This window comes from Bacillus rossius (genome assembly GCF_032445375.1).
Source record: "Bacillus rossius redtenbacheri isolate Brsri chromosome 4 unlocalized genomic scaffold, Brsri_v3 Brsri_v3_scf4_2, whole genome shotgun sequence".
NCBI classification, from domain to species: Eukaryota; Metazoa; Arthropoda; class Insecta; order Phasmatodea; family Bacillidae; genus Bacillus; species Bacillus rossius.
The window spans coordinates 31,777,391-31,799,508 of NW_026962011.1; the positions used below are offsets into that span (position 1 = coordinate 31,777,391).

Sequence of the window (22,118 nt, forward strand, 5' to 3'; positions counted from 1 at the left end):
GCATGGTCCTTTTTCCTTCCCCCCCCCCCCCCCCCCCAACGGGGTCAAACCACGGTGGGTCACGTGGGCAGTGGTCAACTGGGCGTATCTTCGCCGGCGAGACCTGGTGGCAGGGGGGGGGGGGTGGAGTGGTGAGAAACATAAACCGGAATATACCTCGTGCTGTAACATGAGCGTGGTCAAACACACACATCCCCCCCTCCTTCCAACGGAGCACGAGGTTATCTCATTGTTTTTTTCATTTCGCGTCGGTAACAAAATATTAAATACAACATTAAATTCGTACATCGACGATTACACTTTAAGGAAGACTGCGCTTTCCTTCCACAGCAGCCTCGTAGCAAGTGAGACGGTGTTGCATGGTGGCACACAATAGCGCGAGGTTCGTAGGTCTCTGATAATTCGGAACCACTCAAATCCACAGAAAAAAAATTAAATTATCTGCACTTTTACAAAAGATTTCTTTCGAAACCAGTTGCCAAGAAATAGTTTATAATACTGCAATAAAGATACCGTAACTTTGTACAACACACGGCTATGGTTATTATTAATTCATTAAATACGCTTTTTGGAGATAATACTGAGTATGTCTTACGAAAATTAGCGCATAACTTTATATTTCAATCGATGTTTCATTCAATCTTAATTTTTTTTTAAACCATGGAAAAGATAATCGAATAACTGGACTTTATTAATGTGCGCAGTTAATACCGGAAATATGTTCAGAGGAATGTTTACAAGTAACTTTTAAATACTGGAAGTACCTACTGGGACAACACAAAGCATAAATGCCCGGGTAGGAATACGAGCCCAGTATTTCGGCGAACACTATTTTGCAGTGATACAGCTGTTTGCGGGTAAATGTACAAAAGTAAAAATATCTGTAATTTGGGTAGCCTACGATGTACATTCTGTATTGCACAGACCTGAACAAGCCCGAATATCTACCTTCGGCCAACGTCGGCATTAAAAATGATTCGACAGTATTTTTAATGTAGCCATACTAACCTAACATAACCAACCATTCCACAATTTTTAGTGAAGTAATAAACAAAAAAACAACTGACGAAGTTGGCCGAAGGTAGATATTCGGACTTGTTCGGGTCTGTGCAATACAGAATGTACAGCATAGGCTCTTCCTGTAATTTTGCGTGAATACCTCTGTTCCGTTTGGGCGAACGCGACTGAGAAGCACTGGAGAGCACGCGGGGTTATTGCGGCCGGAGCCGAGGCAAGGCGGCCGGCCCCGGAGCGAGCATGGCCTCAAGAGGCCAGCGGTGTGTTGGCAAACTGCACTAATCACAGGCTGTGCGTGGCCACCGGGCATGGACCTCGGCCGTGACCCGAGACACGAGTGTCGCGCAGTGAGTGTAGGGTGGAAGGGAGGTATCGGGGTATCGCGGGCCAATCGCCGCCTCACGACCGCCAATTTGTGTGACGCGGGGGCGGAGTCCCGCCCGCCGGGGAATGCGAACGAGGCCGAGTGCGTGCGGGCATGGCAGGGCAGGGCAGGGCAGGGCAGGGCAGCGAAGGTCGAGTCCAGACGAGGGATAAAGCTAGCTGGAGGACGAGTACTGTGGTGAGGATAGTGAGCATGATGACAGAGATGATCTCGATTGTGAAGGTGGAGAAGAATATGGGGATGATGACGTGAAGTGTGATGATTAGGGCCCCGGAAAAATCGCGGGTTCATTTCGTGTTATGCTAAAATTCAAATATTTATACCTTAGTGCTGCTTCTGTCGTTGGTTCACTGTTAATCTGGAGGACTGAGAGCCAATTAGAGACCCTCACTCATAGAAGTGTCGAATCACATGCCACCCAGTCGAGACGACTCACGAGTCAGCAGCCAATGAACAGTTGGCATTTGCCCGAGTGTGTAGAGGATATTGGAGTATATCCTGGAGGTCATTGAACCCGCGAATTTTCCGGGTCTCTAGTGATGAGGAATATGATTAGGATGAGTAAGAAAATGTGGATGAAGATACGGTTGACGTGGTTCAAGATGACGACGAGGAAGAAGACGGAAATGAGGATGAGAATGAATTTTCCATGGTGGACTCCACAGAGACGTGTGCAGACTCAGTGGACTATGATGATTTAGCGGATTTATTCCTTACCAAAAAGCAAACTTGGAGCATGGATATTTCTGATTTTTTCTTTAACGATAGGGACTCAGCTCTTGACCCGCGCTGGTAGACTCTTGAGTTGAACTAAAGAATGAGAAAAAACATGTTTAACCAATCGTGTTCAATCCACTCCAAAGAGTGATAAGCCTCCGACTTAAGTGTTAGCCAATCAGAACAAATTGCTGCCTTGAATGTGTATATATCTTTGAGTCAATCCAGGAGGTAATAGAATCGGTGAATCAAAGGAGCCACAATCTTGACTAAATGCTGCATCTTGATTCATCACAAAATGATTAGATTAACCGTGATTCGATTGTTTTCGGTTGAGGATATCTCAGAGTCCTCCAGAAAAATAAAAAGTGTGTCCATTGCAGAAAATGCATTAAAACGAGAGTTTTGCTTCAGCCTATTGAAATATGAATCCATTACGTTTTCCAGGCTCTAATTGAGGTCCAATCCCTCACGCAAATAACTCAAAAATATCGTTATTGACATTGTGTCACTGTATTTTAGAATGCTAACGTCTATACTCCAGTCATATTTTGTGTTTCTGTTATTTAGTCCTGAGAAACCTCTTGTTCGTTTGACTATTTCATGTATAAAGATCATATTATTTTACATATTGTCTAGCGCAGCCTCGCACAGGGAGCTGGTGCAGCGCAGACTCGCACAGGGAGCAGGCCCAGTGCAGCCTCGCACAGGGAGCTGGTGCAGCGCAGCCTCGCACAGGGATCTGGTGCAGCGCAGCCTCGCACAGGGAGCTGGTCCAGCGCAGCCTCGCACAGGGAGCTGGTGCAGCGCAGCCTCGCACAGGGAGCAGGTCCAGTGCAGCCTCACACAGGGAGCTGGTGCAGCGCAGCCTCGCACAGGGAGCTGGTGCAGCGCAGCCTCGCACAGGGAGCTGGTGCAGCGCAGCCTCGCACAGGGAGCTGGTCCAGCGCAGCCTCGCACAGGGAGCTGGTGCAGCGCAGCCTCGCACAGGGAGCTGGTGCAGCGCAGCCTCGCACAGGGAGCTGGTCCAGCGCAGCCTCGCACAGGGAGATGGTCCAGTGCAGACTCTCACAGGGAGCTGGTGCAGCGCAGCCTCGCACAGGGAGCTGGTACAGCGCAACCTCGCACAGGGAGCTAGTGCAGCGCAGCCTCGCACAGGGAGCTGGTGCAGCGCAGCCTCGCACAGGGAGCTGGTCCAGCGCAGCCTCGCACAGGGAGCTGGTGCAGCGCAGCCTCGCACAGGGAGCTGGTGCAGCGCAGCCTCGCACAGGGAGCTGGTGCAGCGTAGCCTCGCACAGGGGGCTGGTCCAGCGCAGCCTCTCACAGGGAGCTTGTGCAGCGCAGCCTCTCACAGGGAGCTGGTGCAGCGCAGCCTCGCACTGGGAGCTGGTCCAGCGCAGCCTCGCACTGGGAGCTGGTGCAGCGCAGCTCGCACTGGGAGCTGGTGCAGCGCAGCCTCGCACAGGGGGCTGTTCCAGTGCAGCCTCTCACAGGGAGCTGGTGCAGCGCAGCCTCGCACAGGGATCTGGTGCAGCGCAGCCTCGCACAGGGAGCTGGTGCAGCGCAGCCTCGCACAGGGAGCTGGTGCAGCGCAGCCTCGCACAGGGAGCTGGTCCAGCTCAGCCTCGCACAGGGAGCTGGTGCAGCGCAGCCTCGCACAGGGAGCTGGTCTAGCTCAGCCTGTCACAAAAAGCTGGTGCAGCGCAGCCTCGCACAGGGAGCTGGTGCAGCGCAGCCTCGCACAGGGAGCTGGTCCAGCTCAGCCTCGCACAGGGAGCTGGTGCAGCGCAGCCTCGCACAGGGAGCTGGTCCAGCTCAGCCTGTCACAAAAAGCTGGTGCAGCGCAGCCTCGCACAGGGAGCTGGTCTAGCTCAGCCTCGCACAGGAAGCTGGTGCAGCGCAGCTTCGGGAACCTCTTCCTCCACGCGCAACACATCCCAGGATTTAGGCACTCATTTGCGAAGGGGCGGGGGGGGGGGGATCCAGAACGTCGGCAATCTGCGTTGTGACGCAGCGTATTTCCCCTGCGGAGAGAACGCAGATGCTTGTGTGCTCGTGACGTAACAACGGGTCCATCCCATAGATTATTTCGCTCATTCAGCGGACAGCGAAGTAGAGTTAAGGCACCGGTACTTCTGCTGTACGGTGTCTATTGCACTGTAGTTTTGCTAACACGCCCTTGATGTCCTGAGCCAGTTACAAACAAGGAAAAGGAATGGTTAACCAATCACGTGTAACCCGCCTAAGGATGTGGCCTTGTTATTTGTTTGATTAAATATAGGTAGAGACCTGAAAAATTCGCGGGTTCATTTCTTGTTATGTTAAAATTCAAATAATTATACCTTAGTGCTGCTTCTGTCATTGGTTCACTGTTAATCTGGAGGACTGAGGGCCAATTAGAGACCCTCACTCATAGAAGTGTCGAATCACAGGCCACCCAGTCGAGACGACTCACAAGTCAGCAGCTAATAAACAGTTGGCATTTTCCTGAGTGTGTACTTAGAGGATATTGGAGTTTGTCCTGGAGGTCATTGAACCCGCGAATTTTTCCGGTTTCTAAATATAGGTAGGGACGGGCAAAATTTTCATATTCAATGACCTCCAGGATACGCTCCACCATCATCTGCATGCTCCAACAAACGTCACCTGTTCTTTGACTGCTGACTTGTGAGGCGTTACAATTGGGTAATTCGTGATTCGATACGTCTTTGTTTGAGGGTCTCTAATTGGCCTAGAGTACTCAATATTAACAGCAAACCAATAGCAGAAGTTGTACAAAGTTATAAACATTTTAATTTTAATTTATCACGAATTGAATCCGCTAATTTTCCCAGTCAACATGTATAGGTAATTATAACCCAGCCTGGAATGAATTGAAAGCGAAAATGTTATGTTATTATTAATTATGTTGCTTTATCGCGGAAAAATGTGACGCTTTCTTAGACATTAATCGCTTTGTTTATGTCAGTAATTTCAGTTATGGCTTATGGCGAATAGCTAGGGACTGGAAACAATTCATGGTTCGATGACCTTCAGGATAGACCGCACAGCCATCTGTATACTGAGGCAAAAAGCGCCAGTTCATAGGCTGCTGACTTGTGAGTCTTCTTATCTGTTTTGCTCGTGATTCGATACTTCTTTGGTTGAGGGTTTCTCATTGGGATAAAAGGAGCATAAAGATATATTTATTTGAATTTAAGCCTATCTCATAAGGAAACAGCAAATTTTTCAGGTCTCTTCTTATGGCTCTTGAGTGGGCTATTGAGTTAAAATCTGCTGAATTGAGGAACGTCCGTGGTTCTATAGAAAGTTACTTCGAGTCAAAAATATTTCTACCAACTAAAATATTTTGGAGAAAATACAGTGTTTATTAAACTACCTTGCCACAAAATATGATCATAACATGTCATCTGTAATAATTTAACGGACTTAGTGTTTCGGATCAGTAAAATGATAGCAAATAAACACCATTTTAAATAGCTTTTGCTAATTAAGTAGGGCCATGTACTTTTCACGAAAATATTTCCAAAACAGTCGTGTGTTAAAACTTCTTAGCATTCTCTGTGTTTTGTGGTTGGCTGGGTATTTTCAGAACACCAATCACGGCCATCCAGTGCGGAAGCAAACGCGACCTCAACAGCTTCCAATATGGCAACGGCTTCTCGTGAAGACGGCCGCCATATCACGAGAGAACAATCGCTAGTGCGAGCATACCTTATCGCAGTCTAATGAGCGTTCAGATTATTTCGCTTTAAATGCATGCCCCTATTATTCAGCGAGTTTCAGTGGCAAAATGTCATTCAGAAAGAGAATCGACTGTAAGTGCAGAGCGAGACGTCGTTGCAACCCACTTCTTCGACTTGGCTCAGCCTCTGCACACGAGACAAGTGAGACATGAGACAGTCTACTAGACAGCAGCCGCGGGAGCCCGGGAATGTAGACGCTCGGTCGGAGACACACAAGTGAAGCTCGAATTGAAAAGTAGAGCGTGACCACCCACAGATGCGACGGAACTTACGACTTGTAATATGTAGTGGCGATCGGCTCTTCGAATCTAGTCCTAAAAAGCACCTAGCTTATTCTGGGCGTACGACCAAAAGTCTTGTGCAGGCGAATAATACATTAATAATTTTACTTCGATAAGTTTCGGAACTGTTCGGGTAGTAGAGGCAGGGCCGGATTTAGGGGAGGGCAACCGGGGCGAAAGCCCCGGGGCCTCCACAAACGGAGGGCCCCCACAATAGAGACTTCGGAAAAAAAATCTTTCAAATTCCGACAAGTAAACACTAGTAAACATCTTTTCCTTTGATATTCTTTTTTTCGCTGTTTTACCTTTACCTACAGTACTTTGTACATATACATGATTATATTATTGTTAAATATTAACAGAAATATTCATTAACACTAAAATTTAATTTCATATAATTCTTGTCTCCGATTATATGTATGTATGTATGTTTTTTAAATACTAAGAGAATCTACTTGATTTCACAATAAATTATTTATTGGAAAACTCGACCGAAAATAATTGTTCATTTTATTTTGAAAATAATTTGGGGCAAGGAGGCCTCCGCTCCTCTGTTGCCCCGAGGCCTCCAGACCTCTAAATCCGGCCCTGAGTAGAGGTGGCTTTTCGTCCCTGTGAACTGCGTGCTATCCTTGGCTTGTTGACATGGTCACGACCCGGGTTCAGACGTTTGCAGACGTGCGCACGCGAATTTGCCCGTGACTCGAACCCAGGACTCAGCGGTCGAGGACGGGGACTTGCGAGACTGCGAGGCGATGTCGCGAGTGACGTCGTCGGCAACCCTTCGCCGGCCCGGATGCGGCCGTCGGCCAGCCGCGCCGTTGCGCAAGTCCCCCCCGCCCCGCGCGAGGGCGAGTGAAGAAGAGGCCCCCGTCGCGTCGGGCGGTCCACCAGGTGTTCGCCACGCGAGGAGGGAGGGAGGGGAGGAGGGGGAGCCTCGCCTCTCGCCCGCCGAGGAGTTTTCTCCCATCAAGCAGGGTCCACTTTCCCTTCGCGCGCCTTATGGCCCCCTCCCGCGGGGCTAGGCGGGGGGTTGCGTAACGCGACGACCCTCTTGCCCAACGCCCGCGTCTGCCTGCGTCTGGGGATGGCGCCCGGCGTCTCCCCTGGGATGGCCCCCGCCCTACAAGGGCGATCCGGCCACGCCCCTCTGCGCCCCGCACCGACGATGCAAGTCAATCAGGCGGGGCCGGTCAACAGAGAATAAAATATTCTCAGTCAGAATTAATTCACGATAATTAGAGACCGGAAAAATTCGCGAATTCATTTCGCGACAGGCTAAAATATACAAATAGTTATACCTCAGTGCTGCCTCTGCTATTGGCTCACAACTCACACCTGGGTGACTCTGGGCCAATGAGAAATACCCGACCAAAGCTTTATCGATTCATAGGCTACTACGTTGAGACGTTTCACAAGACAGCAGCCAATGAGTGGGTGACATGTGACCTAGTGTACGTATAACTATGGAGTTCATCCTGCAGGTCATTAAACCCGCGAATTTTTCCGGTCCCTGACGATAATTCAAAAGCAGGGACCGGAAAAATTCCCGGGTTCAATGACCTGCAGGATCAACTCCATAGTTCTAACGTACACCCGGTCAAATGACACCCACTCATTGGCTGCTGTCTTGTGAGACGTCCCGACGTGGCAGCCTGTGATTCGATAAAGCTTTGGTCCGGGCGTTTCTCATCGTGGCCCAGAGTCATCCAGACGAGTTGTGAGCCAATAGCAGAGGCAGCACTGAGGTGTAACTATTTGTATATTAGCCTATATATTAGCGAATTTTTCCGGTCTCTATTTAAAAGCAAACGTTTCCGGGTCTCTAGTTATTACAAGCAATTACAATTTGCGTTTGAAGGGCAATCTACGACTGCTTTCTTAAGACCTGGGGGAAGTATTTTTCGTGAGGATATATATATATATATATATATATATATATATATATATATATATAGGTATATATATTAGCTAGTAGTTTCTTTCTTGTAGCAGGCGGCCGCCTGCAAGAGAAGCCATTGCCCTATTTGACCAGGAATTTTGGGACGCGTTTGCTTCCGCGCTGATTGACATTCGTGTGTGGACCGCGACTATCTCAGCGGATCAGGATTATCGGGCTTATAGCTTAAAAATAGATGTAGCCTCAGCAGTTGTTGTTGCTATGGAATTTAATTCGTCATGTTTTTGAGCACACCTCGTACACCTTTCGAGGAATCTGCCCCTGAACAGGTGAAATTTGTCCGAGCATGTCTATCCTAGAGGTCATTCAACCCGCGAGTATTTCCCGTCCATAGCAATGGCTGTCTTGCGGTTGTAGATAGGTGAGTGAAAAATAACTTTCTTGGCAAACCATGACAGCAGCGTGAAAGTATGACTGTCTGAAGAGCAATGTCGAGAGTTGTACGTTATAATTCTAAAGAGTACGAATGTGAATTATAATAATCAGTTAAAGCCACGTTGTTAGTCCAATATTTATCTTAAAAATTATGTTGTAACGTATGCGTAATTTTAGTTACTGTAAAACATCAATAAGTAGAGACTGGAAAAATTCTCCGGCTCATTTCGCGATAGGCTTGAATTCAAACACACACACACACCTTTAAGCTTCTCTTACTATTGACTCACTGTTCATCTGGAAGACTCTGGGCCAACGAGGAACCCTCAACCAAATAATTGTCGAATCACAGACAAGCAAGTTGAGATGACCCATAAGTCCGCAACCAATGAACTAGACTTAATTGCGCGAGTGTACAGAGAATTGTGTAGTTTATCTTGAAGGCCAGGGAAAACAGGAAATTTTCCAGTCTCTAACAATATGCCTAATATATATTTATACACAATATGACCAAAAGGTTGTTGAATTCAAGACAGCTTATAACGGTTTCTATAAATCACCCATAAATAGAGACCGGGAAAATTCGCGGATTCATTCGGCGATAGGCTAGAATTCAAATACATATACCTTTTAGATGATTTTGCTATTGGCTTACTGTTCATCTGGACGAATCTCGACCAGTTATAAACCCTCAATCAAAGAAGGATCGAATCACACACAAACCAGCTGAGGCGACTTACAAGTCAGCAGCCAATGAACTTGCGGTTTTTTGCCCAAGGGTACAGGGGAATGTCTAATCTATCCTGAAGGCCATCGAAACAGCTAATTTTTTCCGGTCCCTACCCATAAAATTAATTAGTTAGTATTATAATCCTTTATACAGCTCTCTATTCAACGTGCGTAAAAATAAAGTCATACTTAAATAGCCGGCAGGTAGGCGGGCTCCTGAGTCGCTGAGCGGCGCGTGGGCTGTGACGTCACGCCCGGCTCCACAGGTGGGCCCGTAACCATGGCAACGGCGCGGGGCGCTGTCCCCTCCCCCACCCTCCCTCGCTGTGTCCTTGCAGCCCCGAGGAGCACGTCCCAGCAAGTCCAGTCTCCCTCGAGTTGGACCTGACTGGAGCTTTATTTATTTATTTATTTCATTTAATTATTTATTTATTTATTTCATTTAATTATTTTACATGTTTACAAAATAGGGTATTATTATAACTAGGGACCTGAAAAATTCGTGGGTTCAAATACCTCTAGCATGAACTCCATAGTTCCACGTACACTCATTAAAATGTCACCCACTCATTGGCTGCTGTCTTGTGAGACGTCCCAACGTAGCAGTCTGTGATTTGATGCTGCTTGAGTTGAGTTTTTCTCATTGGCCCAGAGTCATACAGGTGAGTTGTGAGCCAATAGCAGAGGCAACACTGAGGTATAACTATTTGAATTCTAGCCTATCGCGAAATGAATCAGCGAATTTTTCCGGTCTCTAATTATAACAAAACTGAACGTATGCAACTAAGCTAAGTAAAATAAAAATAAAAACAAAAAAATGTCAATAAAACGTTCAGAGCCTACAATACGATGCGAAATAAATAAGTAATTACAAGAGACTAGGATAATCCTCGGGTTCAATGACCTCCGGAACAGACTCCACCATCCTCTGCATGCTCAGGCAACTGCCACTAGCGCATTGGCTGCTGACTTGCGAGACCTCTTCACCGGTTAGTCTCTGCTTCGGTTATTTCTCTGGTCGAGGCCCGCAGTCCTCCTCATTAACTGTGAGCCAATAGCAGACAATGGTATATGTATTTAAATTTAAGCATAAAGCGAAATAAATACGCGAATTTTTACGGTCGCTATTCATTAAAAATTTTCTTATTACAAATAGCACGTGTAGGTACGTACTATTTTTTGGTTGGAAAAAGAAATTATTTTTGCAGGACGTAGTTATTTTTAGACGAAACATAAATAAGAACCGGAAAAATTCGCAGTTTCGACCACCCCCAGGACAGACTCCAAGGTGCTCTGCATGCTCGAGCCAATACACCCTGCTCATTGGCTGTTGACTTGAGAGACGTCTCGACTAGGCCCGTGGTTCGATACTTCTGACTGAGGGTCTCGTCTTGGCCCAGAGTCCTCCAGATGAACCACGAGCCAACAGCACCAGCATCGCGAGGTTATGATTATTATATCGTGAAATTAATCTGGGAATTTTTCCGGTCTCTAGTTTTAAACCATAAGAAAGGCATTATCTGTGTTCTTATTTACCCATCCAAGACGCCTGCAAAAATCACATTATTTCCTACCAGCAGGAAGAAGATACGCACTTGCGCACATGTAAGTAGGCGTCTTCTGTCCACTCACTATTACCACATTATCACTTCCGGTCGGAATTGCATGTGCTTGGATCATTTGAATTTTCATTTTCTTTTGTTTCGGACGTGTCAGAACTACTTATGGTTATAGAGAGTAACTAGAAAAATTCGCGCTTTCAATGACCTCTAGGATAGGCTCCATAATCCCCCACATACTCAGGCTAAATGCCACCTGCCCGTTGGCTATTGACTCGTGAGAGACCTGTCAACTAGGATCTCAGCTATTTGATAATTTTTTTTCGGTTGAAGTATTTTCGTTGGCTCAAATTCCTTCAGATAGTATGTGAGTCAATCGCAGGAGCAATTTGAAGGTACATTTGTTTGGATTATAACCGATCGCGAAATCAATCCGCGAAATTTTTCCGGTCTCTAGTTATAGATCCGGAATTTTTTCGGATTCATCTGGTGTCAGGCTAAAATTCACATTTGTATTTACACTCGACACACATTGCTTTACTATTGGCTGATTCCTTACTGTAGAAAACCCCACTTTTGAGTGGGTCTGTGTGATTTAGCCGCTTAACTGCTGGTTGGTAACTGACAGGCACACAGTCGTAGTAGGTAGTGTCCCAAGAATTGTGATCCAATCCTCAAATTAATGCAAAGGTACCTATACATATTTAGAGTCTACCTCGCGACCAAAATGACTCGTGAAATTTTTCGGGGTTTCCACTTATGGTCCAATTAGAACGCCGTTCAAGTGCATAACAGTATGCAATCCAGCCACTGTCCGAACAGTCACATGACTTTGGCTGGTCTCTGGTGATGTATTCTGCAGACGTAAACAAATGATAATTGATGGAGACCTGAAAAATTCGCGGATTCATTTCGTGAAGTGCTACAATTGAAATAATTATACCTTAGTGCTGCTTCTGCCATTAGTTCTTTGTTAATCTGGAGTTATGAGGGCCAATTCGAGACCCTCCCTCATAGAAGTGTCGAATCACAGGCTACCCATTCGAGACGACTCACAAGTCAACAGCCAATGAACAGTTGGCATTTGCCTGAGTTTGTAGAGGATAGTGGAGTCTATCCTGGAGGTCATTGAACCCGCGAATTTTTCAGGTCTCTAATAATTGACTATTGAAGCCTGACAGTCGCATTTTACAGCGATCTATCACAGTTCCTAATCAGGAACATTACATCCAGAAACAATAATTATTATTGTTGTTGCTGTACGTAAAAATCCATTGTTAGAGACCGGAAAAATTCGCGGATTCATGTCACGATATGCTAGAATCCAAGCAACTGTACCTTTATATTGCTTCTGTGATTGGCTTACAGTTTATCTGAAGGACTTTGAGCCAATGGAAAACCTTCAACCAAAAAAGTATCGATTCGCAAGCGTCCCAGTCGACAGGTGTCACGAGTCAATAGCCAATGAGCAGGTGGCATTTGTCTGAGTATGTAGGGGGTTGTGAAGTCTATCCTAGAGGTCATCGAAAGCGCGAATTTTTCCGGTCTCTGTCCATTGTGTTTTTGAGCTCGCTCCATTAAGAAAAGAAAACTGAAGCAAATCTTCAGAGCTTTTAAAAGCAGGAACTAAAAATAATTCCAATAAGAATCTCTAAAACTTGCTTTGAAAGAAACGACTCAACCGAGTATGGACGATATTACTCAACGCTTTTTTACGAGCTGCCTGGTTAATATTCTTGATTTATTAACATAACAAATCTTTACGTCTCAGTAACTGACTGTTTAAAGGGTAAATCTCAACCCCTCTTCCTTTAAATCAGGCGGTTAGCGTGTTCGTTCACGTGTGAACCAGTTTAGTCACGCGTTGATTTATGAAGCCAAGTCTGCGGTTCACATCTTCGTTAGCGCTATCGTTGCTCTGGCTTGCCGCTGCCTTATGCGAGTGCCCTCTGATACTGACAACTAGGCGTAGGGACATCGTGTTTCCGTGAAGAGATTTGTGAATAGCTGTGCTGCAAAACACTGTAGTTTTGTTTATAATTTTTCTTTTATTTTTGTTTGTATGATTAATGTTCCTTCCATTTTGTGTTACCATTGCCATTGTAGATGTTAGTTGCGGAGATTGGCAACTGAATGGCCTCCACAAGTTACAAAATTATAACTGCTCACACAAATGAGGTCTATGAGGTAGGTAGTATGAACTATGCCTAGAGACCTGTAAAATTCGCGATTTCAAATCCCTAAAGGATAGACTCGATGATCCTCTACGCACTCGTGCAAATTACATCTGCTGATTGGTTACCGACTCGTAACACCTGTTGACTGGAATGATCGTGATTCGCTAATTCTTCTGTTAAAGATTTTTCATTGGCCCAGAGTCCTTCAGATAAACTGTGGCCCAATCACTGAAGCAAAATAATGTCAAAAGTATTTGGACTCTATCCTATCGCGAAATGAATCCGCGAATTTTACAGGTCTCTAACTATGCCACAGTTTTTAAATAAAATATTATGAGGAACAAAAAAACTCTAGTATTCAGTTGCCTAGTTAATAGTGGTACACGTCGTAGGTAATAATTTCCATAAATTCAACAAAATTATTGTACTTCTTATCTGTTCTATGTAAAGTATTTTTTAAATAAACTATCACATAAAGGAGTACTATCCTAAAGTACTGAAAAAAAATAGTAACTCTGTCTTACGTGCAGTTATTTACAACTCAGAAAATTTAATTAATGGTGGTAACACTCCAGTTCTATTATTATATTTAATTTTATTCTAACACGCATAAATAACTACCGGAAAAAAATGTTTCGCATACCTTGATAGGAACATACGTGTTATATCAGTTGGTATCACACATTAACGTCTAAAAACACTATGATATTTTAAAGATGGCATAAACCGGATAGTGTCCATGTCTGCGCTGCACTTGTGGTCCACCACCAACGCACAGCCCATCAGGGAACGATACTTCGCTCCAGTGCCGCCACTAAGCCGCGCATGATAGAGTTCCAGTGGGCCCGGCTGCGTTAAGAGCCCGCGCGCCGTCCGGGTGGGCCAGAGGCCCGGCTGTGCCGTGTGGGTGGCGTGTGTTTCCAGGGGCAGCCGAGGACCGCGATGCGCGCGCACCCAAGGTCACCCCCTTCCCCCTCCTGTGCCGATTCCCCACCCCCTCCGCGAGACTTCTCTCCCTCTCCTCACTCCCTCAGTCGGCAGGGAGGGGTTCGCTACTGCTGACACTGGCCCTGTAGGGCCCCGTGCTTCACGTCGTGCTCATATGCAAGAATTATTGCATTCTCCCCCCCCCCCATTTTCACGAAAATAATAATATTGGGGTTATTAGTTGACCTTCGCCGTTCCTCTGTAGAATGTTGTATGTGTGAGAAAATATTTCTGTATTTTCGAAGTCTAGCGGTAATTCTGTTATGTCTAGAACTAGTGATGATTCGGCTACATTTGCTAGGACAAGTGATTATACGGTTATATTTGCTAGAACTAGTGACGATTTGGCTATATTTAATAGGAATAGTGATAATTCGACTACATTTGCTAGCTAAAGTGATTGTCCTGCTAAATTTGCTAGTACTAGAATTATTCGAATACATTTTCTAGGAAAAGTGATTATTCATCTACATTTTCTATTATAAGTGATTATTCGGCTACATTTTCTAGAAAAAGTAATAATTCGGTTACGTTTACTAGTAATAGTGAAGATTCGGCTACGTTTGCTACGACTAATAATATTTCGGATTTGTTTGTACTGGCAATGATCCTGCAAGCAGCAAACTCATATATAATGATTAAAACTTCCAAGGTTAAAATAAAAATTCTACAACTAAGCAGGCTCCTTAATATATATTTATTTGAGACTCGGTTATTTTTTGGTAAAAATATTTCGAAAGCAAACCGCAAATTTATCCATTATACAAGTAAATTATTGATGATGATGATGCTAAAGACTTTGTGGTAACTGAAGACTGACTGATCTAGTAAAAGATTTTAAAAAACATTTGTAGGTGAGCCATATTAATTGTTGAGATTCTGAATAGATTCACTTATTTTTCCGTGCCCAAGTGCGTGAAGGAAAAGGGCAGCCGCCTCCAGACGAATACAGAGCGAGGAGAATGATGAGACCGGTAGGTTTCGGGAGACAGGCGCGGGCGTGGCATCTCGACCGCCTGAGGGCCGCGCATGCTAATCAATACCGCGCAGGCCGGGGCCACCCACACGCCAGCTGAGCGCCGACACGGTGTGGCGGGGAGGGGGAGGGCATGGTTGCACCGGCGAGGAGGACCGCTAGGTCGGCTTGAACACCGCGAGCAAGCGCATTCTCGCCCTTGCGACCGGCGAGCGCTGACTTCCCGTCTTGTCTTGAACTCACCACTCCCGCCGATGTGTCCCTAGAGACCAGCGCTATGCTGCTCAGGGAGGTGGGGGAAGGAATCTAAGGGGAGATAATGCATGCATTACTACGTGGACACATCACGTCTACTAAAGTAGTAAAACAATTTTACAAGGCTTTGCTTCTATCTACCGGAGACCGCATCTAGCTATCTGAATTAGATTCCAAGCTAAAAAAAAAATTCAAATCCCCTAGCGACTTTAAAGACATACTGTCATAGTGTTAAAACTTTGTAGCGTTGTCTGTGTTTCGTGGTTGGCTGGGTTTATTTCATAGAAATTTCTTCTGCCAGCCCACCAATCACAGCCATTCAGTGCGGCATCAAACGCGTCCTGAATGGCCCGGCCAAAGTAGGCAACGGCTTCTCTTGCAGACGGCTGCCAATTACAAGGGAACAATCGCTAGTGCGGGCATATCTTATTGCAGTAAAATGAGCGATCAGATTATTTTCCGGAAAATACATGCCCCTAGTAATGAGTAACACTAATCGCCAACGATTCTCGCTGGACTTAAGTCTCTGCTACCTTCATGATGGGACACTGTCTTTCATGCCATTCATTTTGGTTTTATTACAAATCTTGCTGATGTTTCACTATGCAGGCATTCCGGATTACGGTTTTTTTTAATCGTAGCTCCATTTTAAAATGTATTGTCTAAATAAAAGGTAGATAATAGATTATATCAAATTTTTGTGTAACTGAAAGCATTATGGCCTTCATACAAAAGTTCACCATCTGTGTTTCTGCCGTTGTTTTAAGGAATTCAACCTTACTTCTATAGTCCTATTTTCGATGTAAGTATTTCTTCACAATTATATACAACCAAATATTGTAGTAGGACAATAAAGGGAATTCCTCGAAAATCCGCGAGATAAATGATGGGAGCGATCCTAGCGGCAAGAGGTGTACTAAGCGTTGTAAACAATGTTGTTAGTACGAAATCTTAGAGTTTTCACTTACTGATATTGCTATTTAATGCGTAAATGGGTTATAACCAAATAATTTGTATTCTTTATGGCTTCTACTACAGTATTTTACGAAGTGTGGGCTTCCAGAATTCCAGCTGACAATAAACGGAGGTGGCACTGGGTATAAAAGCATTATGTACACAAATTTAAAATTCGCATTTGCGCTTACAGCTCACGCCGCTAGGAGCGCTGCGATAATGTGTCACGTGTCTCGCTCATGTTAACGGGCTTGGGTTTTCTACGTTGTCTTCTACAACATTTGCTGTAACTAAAAAAAAAACATGGCGGTAGGTTCGAGCCTTAACTAGTATGACTGGTAGTTTCTCATCCATTAGTCACGCTCACTCAAGTCACCGGTCAACAGTGACCAGTCTGGAGAATGACATAAAACACAGCCAATAAACGTACTTTTATGAAAGGAAAATAAATGGTCGACGCTCATCTTAGTTTCGCCGGATCCAAACCCGTTCTGTGTTACGGCTGTTTATCGCGTGGATGAATTTTTACTGGCCGTATCGACCATCTTCGTGTCTCATGGTCATTAAAAAAAATGTTAAAAAATCGAAGTCTTGAGTACGTCTGGGTCTTTATTGGCGGTTGAATAACGACTGTCGTTAGCCCTGAGATGCTTTAAAAGTTTGTAGGTATGTGTACTGGCATTTTGTGTCAGTCAGTCGTGTGAAAACCTCGTCATTCGATGCGTGATGCATTTACTTTGCCTTGTTGCTGAGGGTAAACTTACTGTTATTATGGAAAAAAGTAAAATCTTACAACTGAATTCGCATGCACTTCAAAGACATTTTATCGACTATAACTGTTTACAAGTTTGTAAGTTAAGGGAGAGAGACATGGACCGAAAGACACTATGTATATTGGTTTCAACAGTTTTTTTAAGGCGTAACAATATTCTATCTTTTAATGTTGGAATTATGCCTTCACTAAATTATATATTACAAAGTTTGGTACCAAATATCCTGACAACAAGAGTATATTAGAGTATTATTTCAGTATTACTCGTGCCAAACAAATAATTATAATACTGACCACCAGTGACTGATTTCTCAGGGTATACAGCTTATAAGCTGTTTGTAGCAGACCAGTTTTATTAACTTCTGGTATTACGTTATATAACATGCTATGCTATAACGAAGCAAAATTTTGAATGTGAAAAATTTAAAATTGTCATGGTTTAGAAAATGTTGATACCAAGACGGCATCTTTTATTTACAATTCCTCTCCCTTACAGTTTATGCTTAAAACTCTGGTATTTTTCCAACATTTCTCGTTAGTTTTTGTAACATATTCTTTATAAAAATAATATATATGGCAACATGGTATATCTTAAATAATTTTAATATTTATTTACTCTTTAAATCATGCAACAACTAATCTGAAAAGATTTTAGCAAGTTACCTTAGCGAGTATAGAAGTGCCGAAAATGCGACAGCAAATCAGAAAATAACGACGCAGCTACCTCGTTTGGGAAACTATCTAGAAACGCAGGGATTTTTATTTCTTAGTGGACCATCACTCTTGTCCCCGTCCGATGCGAGCGTAGCTCTTCACCTCCTCGTAAAAAAATTCCCACGACTTTCTCCGTAGCAGAAAACTGAATAGGAACAAACTACTCACGCAACCCAAAAAAAAAAAAAAAAAGTTTGGGTCGAAAATTTTTCTCACGCTAGCCTCGGGAGAAAATATATATAAAATATATTTCGCCTTCTCCCCCGGCGCGGCGGTTTACAGCGCAGACGCGGCCGGTGAAACCAGAAGGTGCGGCGGGAAAGCTGACCAGCGGGCGTAAGTGATGAGCTTGTCCGGCGGTTATTTATGGCGATAACGCGTTCGCGAACATCCCGACGGCGTCCGGCGCGTTACGGCGCAGTTCACCTTGGCTCGGCGGCAGCGTCCCGACGCTAGGCGTCGCTCTCTCTCTCTCTCTCTCTCTCTCTCTCTCTCTCTCGGCAAGCTGGCGATTCCTCTGCGCACACATCAGAGTCTCTCGCACTCAGAGCTGCGTTGTCTGATGTCTGAATGGTTTTTATTTGACGTGACAACGTCTAATAAATCGATGAACGCCGGCTGCACGCACGAAAAAGTGTCCCGTTACGCACATTGTCCCGTTACGCTCATTGTACGCTTGCGCCGCATCTATCTCTCTTCCACTCGATTGGAACAACCATCGATTTGACTTTTTCGAAGCACAATAAAACTTGAAAACACTCCCATTCGTTTCCTACTTTTCCTATCATCGTCCTATCCTTAACAGAATAACACAGATCGGAAGAAGTTAAATAGCAAACCTGTATGAAAGTTATAGTTAAAATAATCTCTTCGTTAACGTAATAAACATATTTGAATTAATGAGTGCAAATAAAAGTAAATTTAGCAATTAAATTGTAGATTTCATTTCACTCATTCTTTGTATCCATACAAAATAGTGATAATTCAATAAAAATGAGTCAATTTTATTCATAAAAGCATGCAATCATTTCATCAATGTTTTGTTATGACGTTGTCACGTTAAACTATCGTCCGTAAACCGACTTTACAGACAACCAATTTTTTTTTACTCCTTCGACGTGATGGTTCCGAGGCAATCTACTTAACAAAACTCTAAAACTGACTGACGGACAACGCACAGCTACAACTGGTGGGTTTATAAGCATGAAATTTTGAACAGGAGTTCCTTATAAAATGAAAGCGAGCACTGTATTTTTTTTTGAAAATTAATCCCCTAAGGAGGTTAAATAGAAGGATGAAAGTTTGTAATTTTTTTATAGTTTGAAATATGGAAATAGGGATTTTGTTTATAAATAAAAGTCGGTTATAACAGCCTGTTATGTTATTCGTTAAAAATATTGAGGATCAAAAAGTTATAGGTACCACCGGGCACACGGCTAGTGATGATATATTTTGAAGTTATACTTATTTAGGCGCGTTATGTAAAAATTATGAGAAAAAATAATTTTTACAAAGAGTACGCAGAATTCAACAAAAAAATGACATGATTAAATAAGACATACACTAATAAAATTTATATATGTAGTTTTAAAACATATACTTTAGCGAATTATATTGATTACTGGTCCATATCATTAAAAACCTTTATTTATTATGTATTTGAGTAACAGAAATTGTGTTTATAACTTTTTCAAGTGTATTTATATAAGTAAGATTATATTCCCTTACCTATATATAATTTATTTGCTGTATAAATTATTACATTATTATTTAATAAAGAATTAAATTCATGAATTATAATAAACATTCAGCATATTTATTGATTTTCATTGTTATTAAAATTTAACTCATTTACTAAATAAAATTATTTATGTTTTACGTGTGTTTATATTAATATTGAATAGTGAGTAGTTAGTTAATTATACTTTATTTTATTGAATCTATATATTAGCACGAATAGTTATAATATCACTCCAGTTCTTTTATAATTTAATTCCTATTTATTATTTGCAAGCAAAATTAAAGTTAGTGTTTTTTTGTCACGACAAGTAATTATAACTTCTAACGCATGCACATATGTGCACACACACATTTTTAAAATAAAAATTCAAATCAGCAAATTCTACAGATACCGGTCTGTGTCCTTGTTCACTTAAGTTGCATTATTTAAAGACAGTTTGTTTTCCACGTATTTGTCTGATCATTTTTTAAAATTATAACTAGGTTAAATACTGCCGTTTAGTTTTCACGAAAAGCTTTCAAATAAGCATTATGTCAAAAATTGGTAGAATTTGCAGATTTGTAGAATCGCTTGTGTTTCGTGATTGGTTTGGTTTATTTTAGGTAGGTTACATATCTACTGTCGGCATACCAATCATAGTCATTTTTTGCGGAAGCTAACGCGTCCTGAACGGCCGCCAATCACTAGGGAACAATCTCTAGCGCTGACATGCCTTATTGCAGTCTAACGAGCGATCAGCTATTGTTTTAGAAAATGCATACTCTTAAGAAAATTATATTGATTTTTACTTGCCTATATGTGTTTTAATGGAAAAGTTGATTCTTTAAGTTCGAAAGTTAATTGTGTAAATAAAAATATTTCGTGAACAACAAAGGTTTGGACCACAAAAACTAACCCACCTTTTTCCATTAAATGAAAACCTTGCAAGATACTGTATACTGATAACAATTCCGTTTTTTTTTAATGGTCATTACCTGGTAATTTTGTCAACCTTCGCAGCTGTATTCCCCGTAACAACTCAGGCCCCTGTGACAACTCGTCCGCCCGAGTATCAGACGTGTTGGAGTGGCTCCGAGCTCACGGAAGAACGTCGGAACTGAGTCAGACCTGTCGCAGCAGCGCGCTGGTCTGGCGTGACACGATATGAAGAGCTGTTCGGGCGCGGGCGAACGCGCAGAGTTGCCGAGGGCTAAGAGCTGTCGCTCAACTCACGAGTTGACGGAAGAGCCGCTGGAGTTATGTATCCTAGGGTATATCCTAGGGGGGCAGGGGGGCCTGGTCCCCCTGGAATCAATAAGCCCCTCACCGAGGGGGACATCTCTGCATTTGCGAAAGCGTAACTGTGAAACGGCTTTGATATCAAAACTATGTCTCATGGAAAACTTTCTGTATATTTTAAAGTTTCCTGCATATTGCATGTCATGTAAGCCAAAATATGGCCTAAGTATACAACATACAAGCACCGTATCCAGAGATTACTTGTGTCGGTTAGCCCTCTCGTGCAAAACTCTCGGGCTGCGTGCTACCTTTCCCTCCCCTCCCCCACCGCGGGAAATTTCCCCGGGCCGGCCCTTGCGAAACCCCACAGACTTGCGCCCCATGCGTCTCAGATTTCTGAGATATTGTGACAGCAATCGCCAAAGCATCCCAGCATCTGCCTGCATTGATTCAGGGCAAATAGGGGAAGCCTAAATCAGGATGGTTGGGCCGGAACTCCAACCCAGATCCTTCTTGCTTGCGCGCTCCGTCTCTCGGTGGCGGAAGTAAGCTACGGAGGTTTTGAACTTTCTGATGCGAACCCTTGCAAGCACGCCTAATTATTGCACTGTGGCAGACACGACCATTATATTATTTAAAACGTTATGTGGGGCATACACTATTGATAGTTTACTCTGTGTATAATAGATATAGAAAACTTGAAGAACGGCCAAACAAAAGTAGAGTACACAAACACACACATCACACAGAAAAACTAAGACAAAATATTAAATACGTAGAACAATGTCACAGCGCAGTCGAACCCAGTGAGCTGACATCGATGAGACGTCTGCTTTTTTTTGGGATTGGTATTTTCTGTTTGTTTGTGTTTTCATTTTTTGTTTCTCTGTTCGTTAAGGTTTTCTCTATAACACAAAGTGTAAACTATAAACGGAGTGTGTCCGACATAATGCTAACCATTAAAGCTGGCGAAAATTGTATCTGAGCTTGCGGAGAACTTGCAAGCCCAGCCGAAGACAGCTGAGCCCACCAATGTTTACTTGTCGTTTAGGGCCAGAGTGCTACTTCTCGCCAGCGCGCGTGTCCAGGAACCTGCCCTATGCGCGGCGTCTCCTTCGCAGCGGAGAGAGTCAGGTGCTCGGGGGACGAAGTGACGAAGTGGTCCATGCCAGCTGGGACGCAGTAAACACTTCAGTCGCTGCGGTACGAGGCATGCATCAGCGCGCTCGTTAGTCAGCCTGGGTTTCACGGGGCCTTGGTCGTCACACGGCGGCCCGAGGTGGCGAGCCAGGGTCGGGGAGAGCTCGACCGTCTAGGAGTTGCCCCGAGGCCTCGTCGTGTAACGACTCTGACTCGTGGGGAGAAGATTTACTGCAAAACTTTGAAGGTGTCGCCAATAGAAAAACTTACAGTTGCCCTCTTCCTCTCGCTGAGCATGTCCAGCGCACTGCTAGCAGCTAAAAAATCACGCGCATCTAAATTGGCCCACTTGCATAGTCGAGAGTCGCTGACCAAACAGAACCAAGAGACGAGCTTATCAAGTATCAGCATGATA

General features: G+C 43.9%; 1 protein-coding gene across 1 annotated transcript; it reads left to right on the forward strand.

The window, feature by feature from the left end:
- The first annotated feature begins 1,325 nt into the window (after nucleotides 1-1,325).
- On the forward strand, nucleotides 1,326-3,793 carry LOC134541819 (uncharacterized). The gene is made up of 2 exons (XM_063385513.1): nucleotides 1,326-1,483; nucleotides 2,809-3,793. The coding sequence occupies exons 1-2, from the start codon at nucleotides 1,326-1,328 to the stop codon at nucleotides 3,791-3,793; spliced, it is 1,143 nt and encodes a 380-aa protein (XP_063241583.1).
- Nucleotides 3,794-22,118: the final 18,325 nt, after the last annotated feature.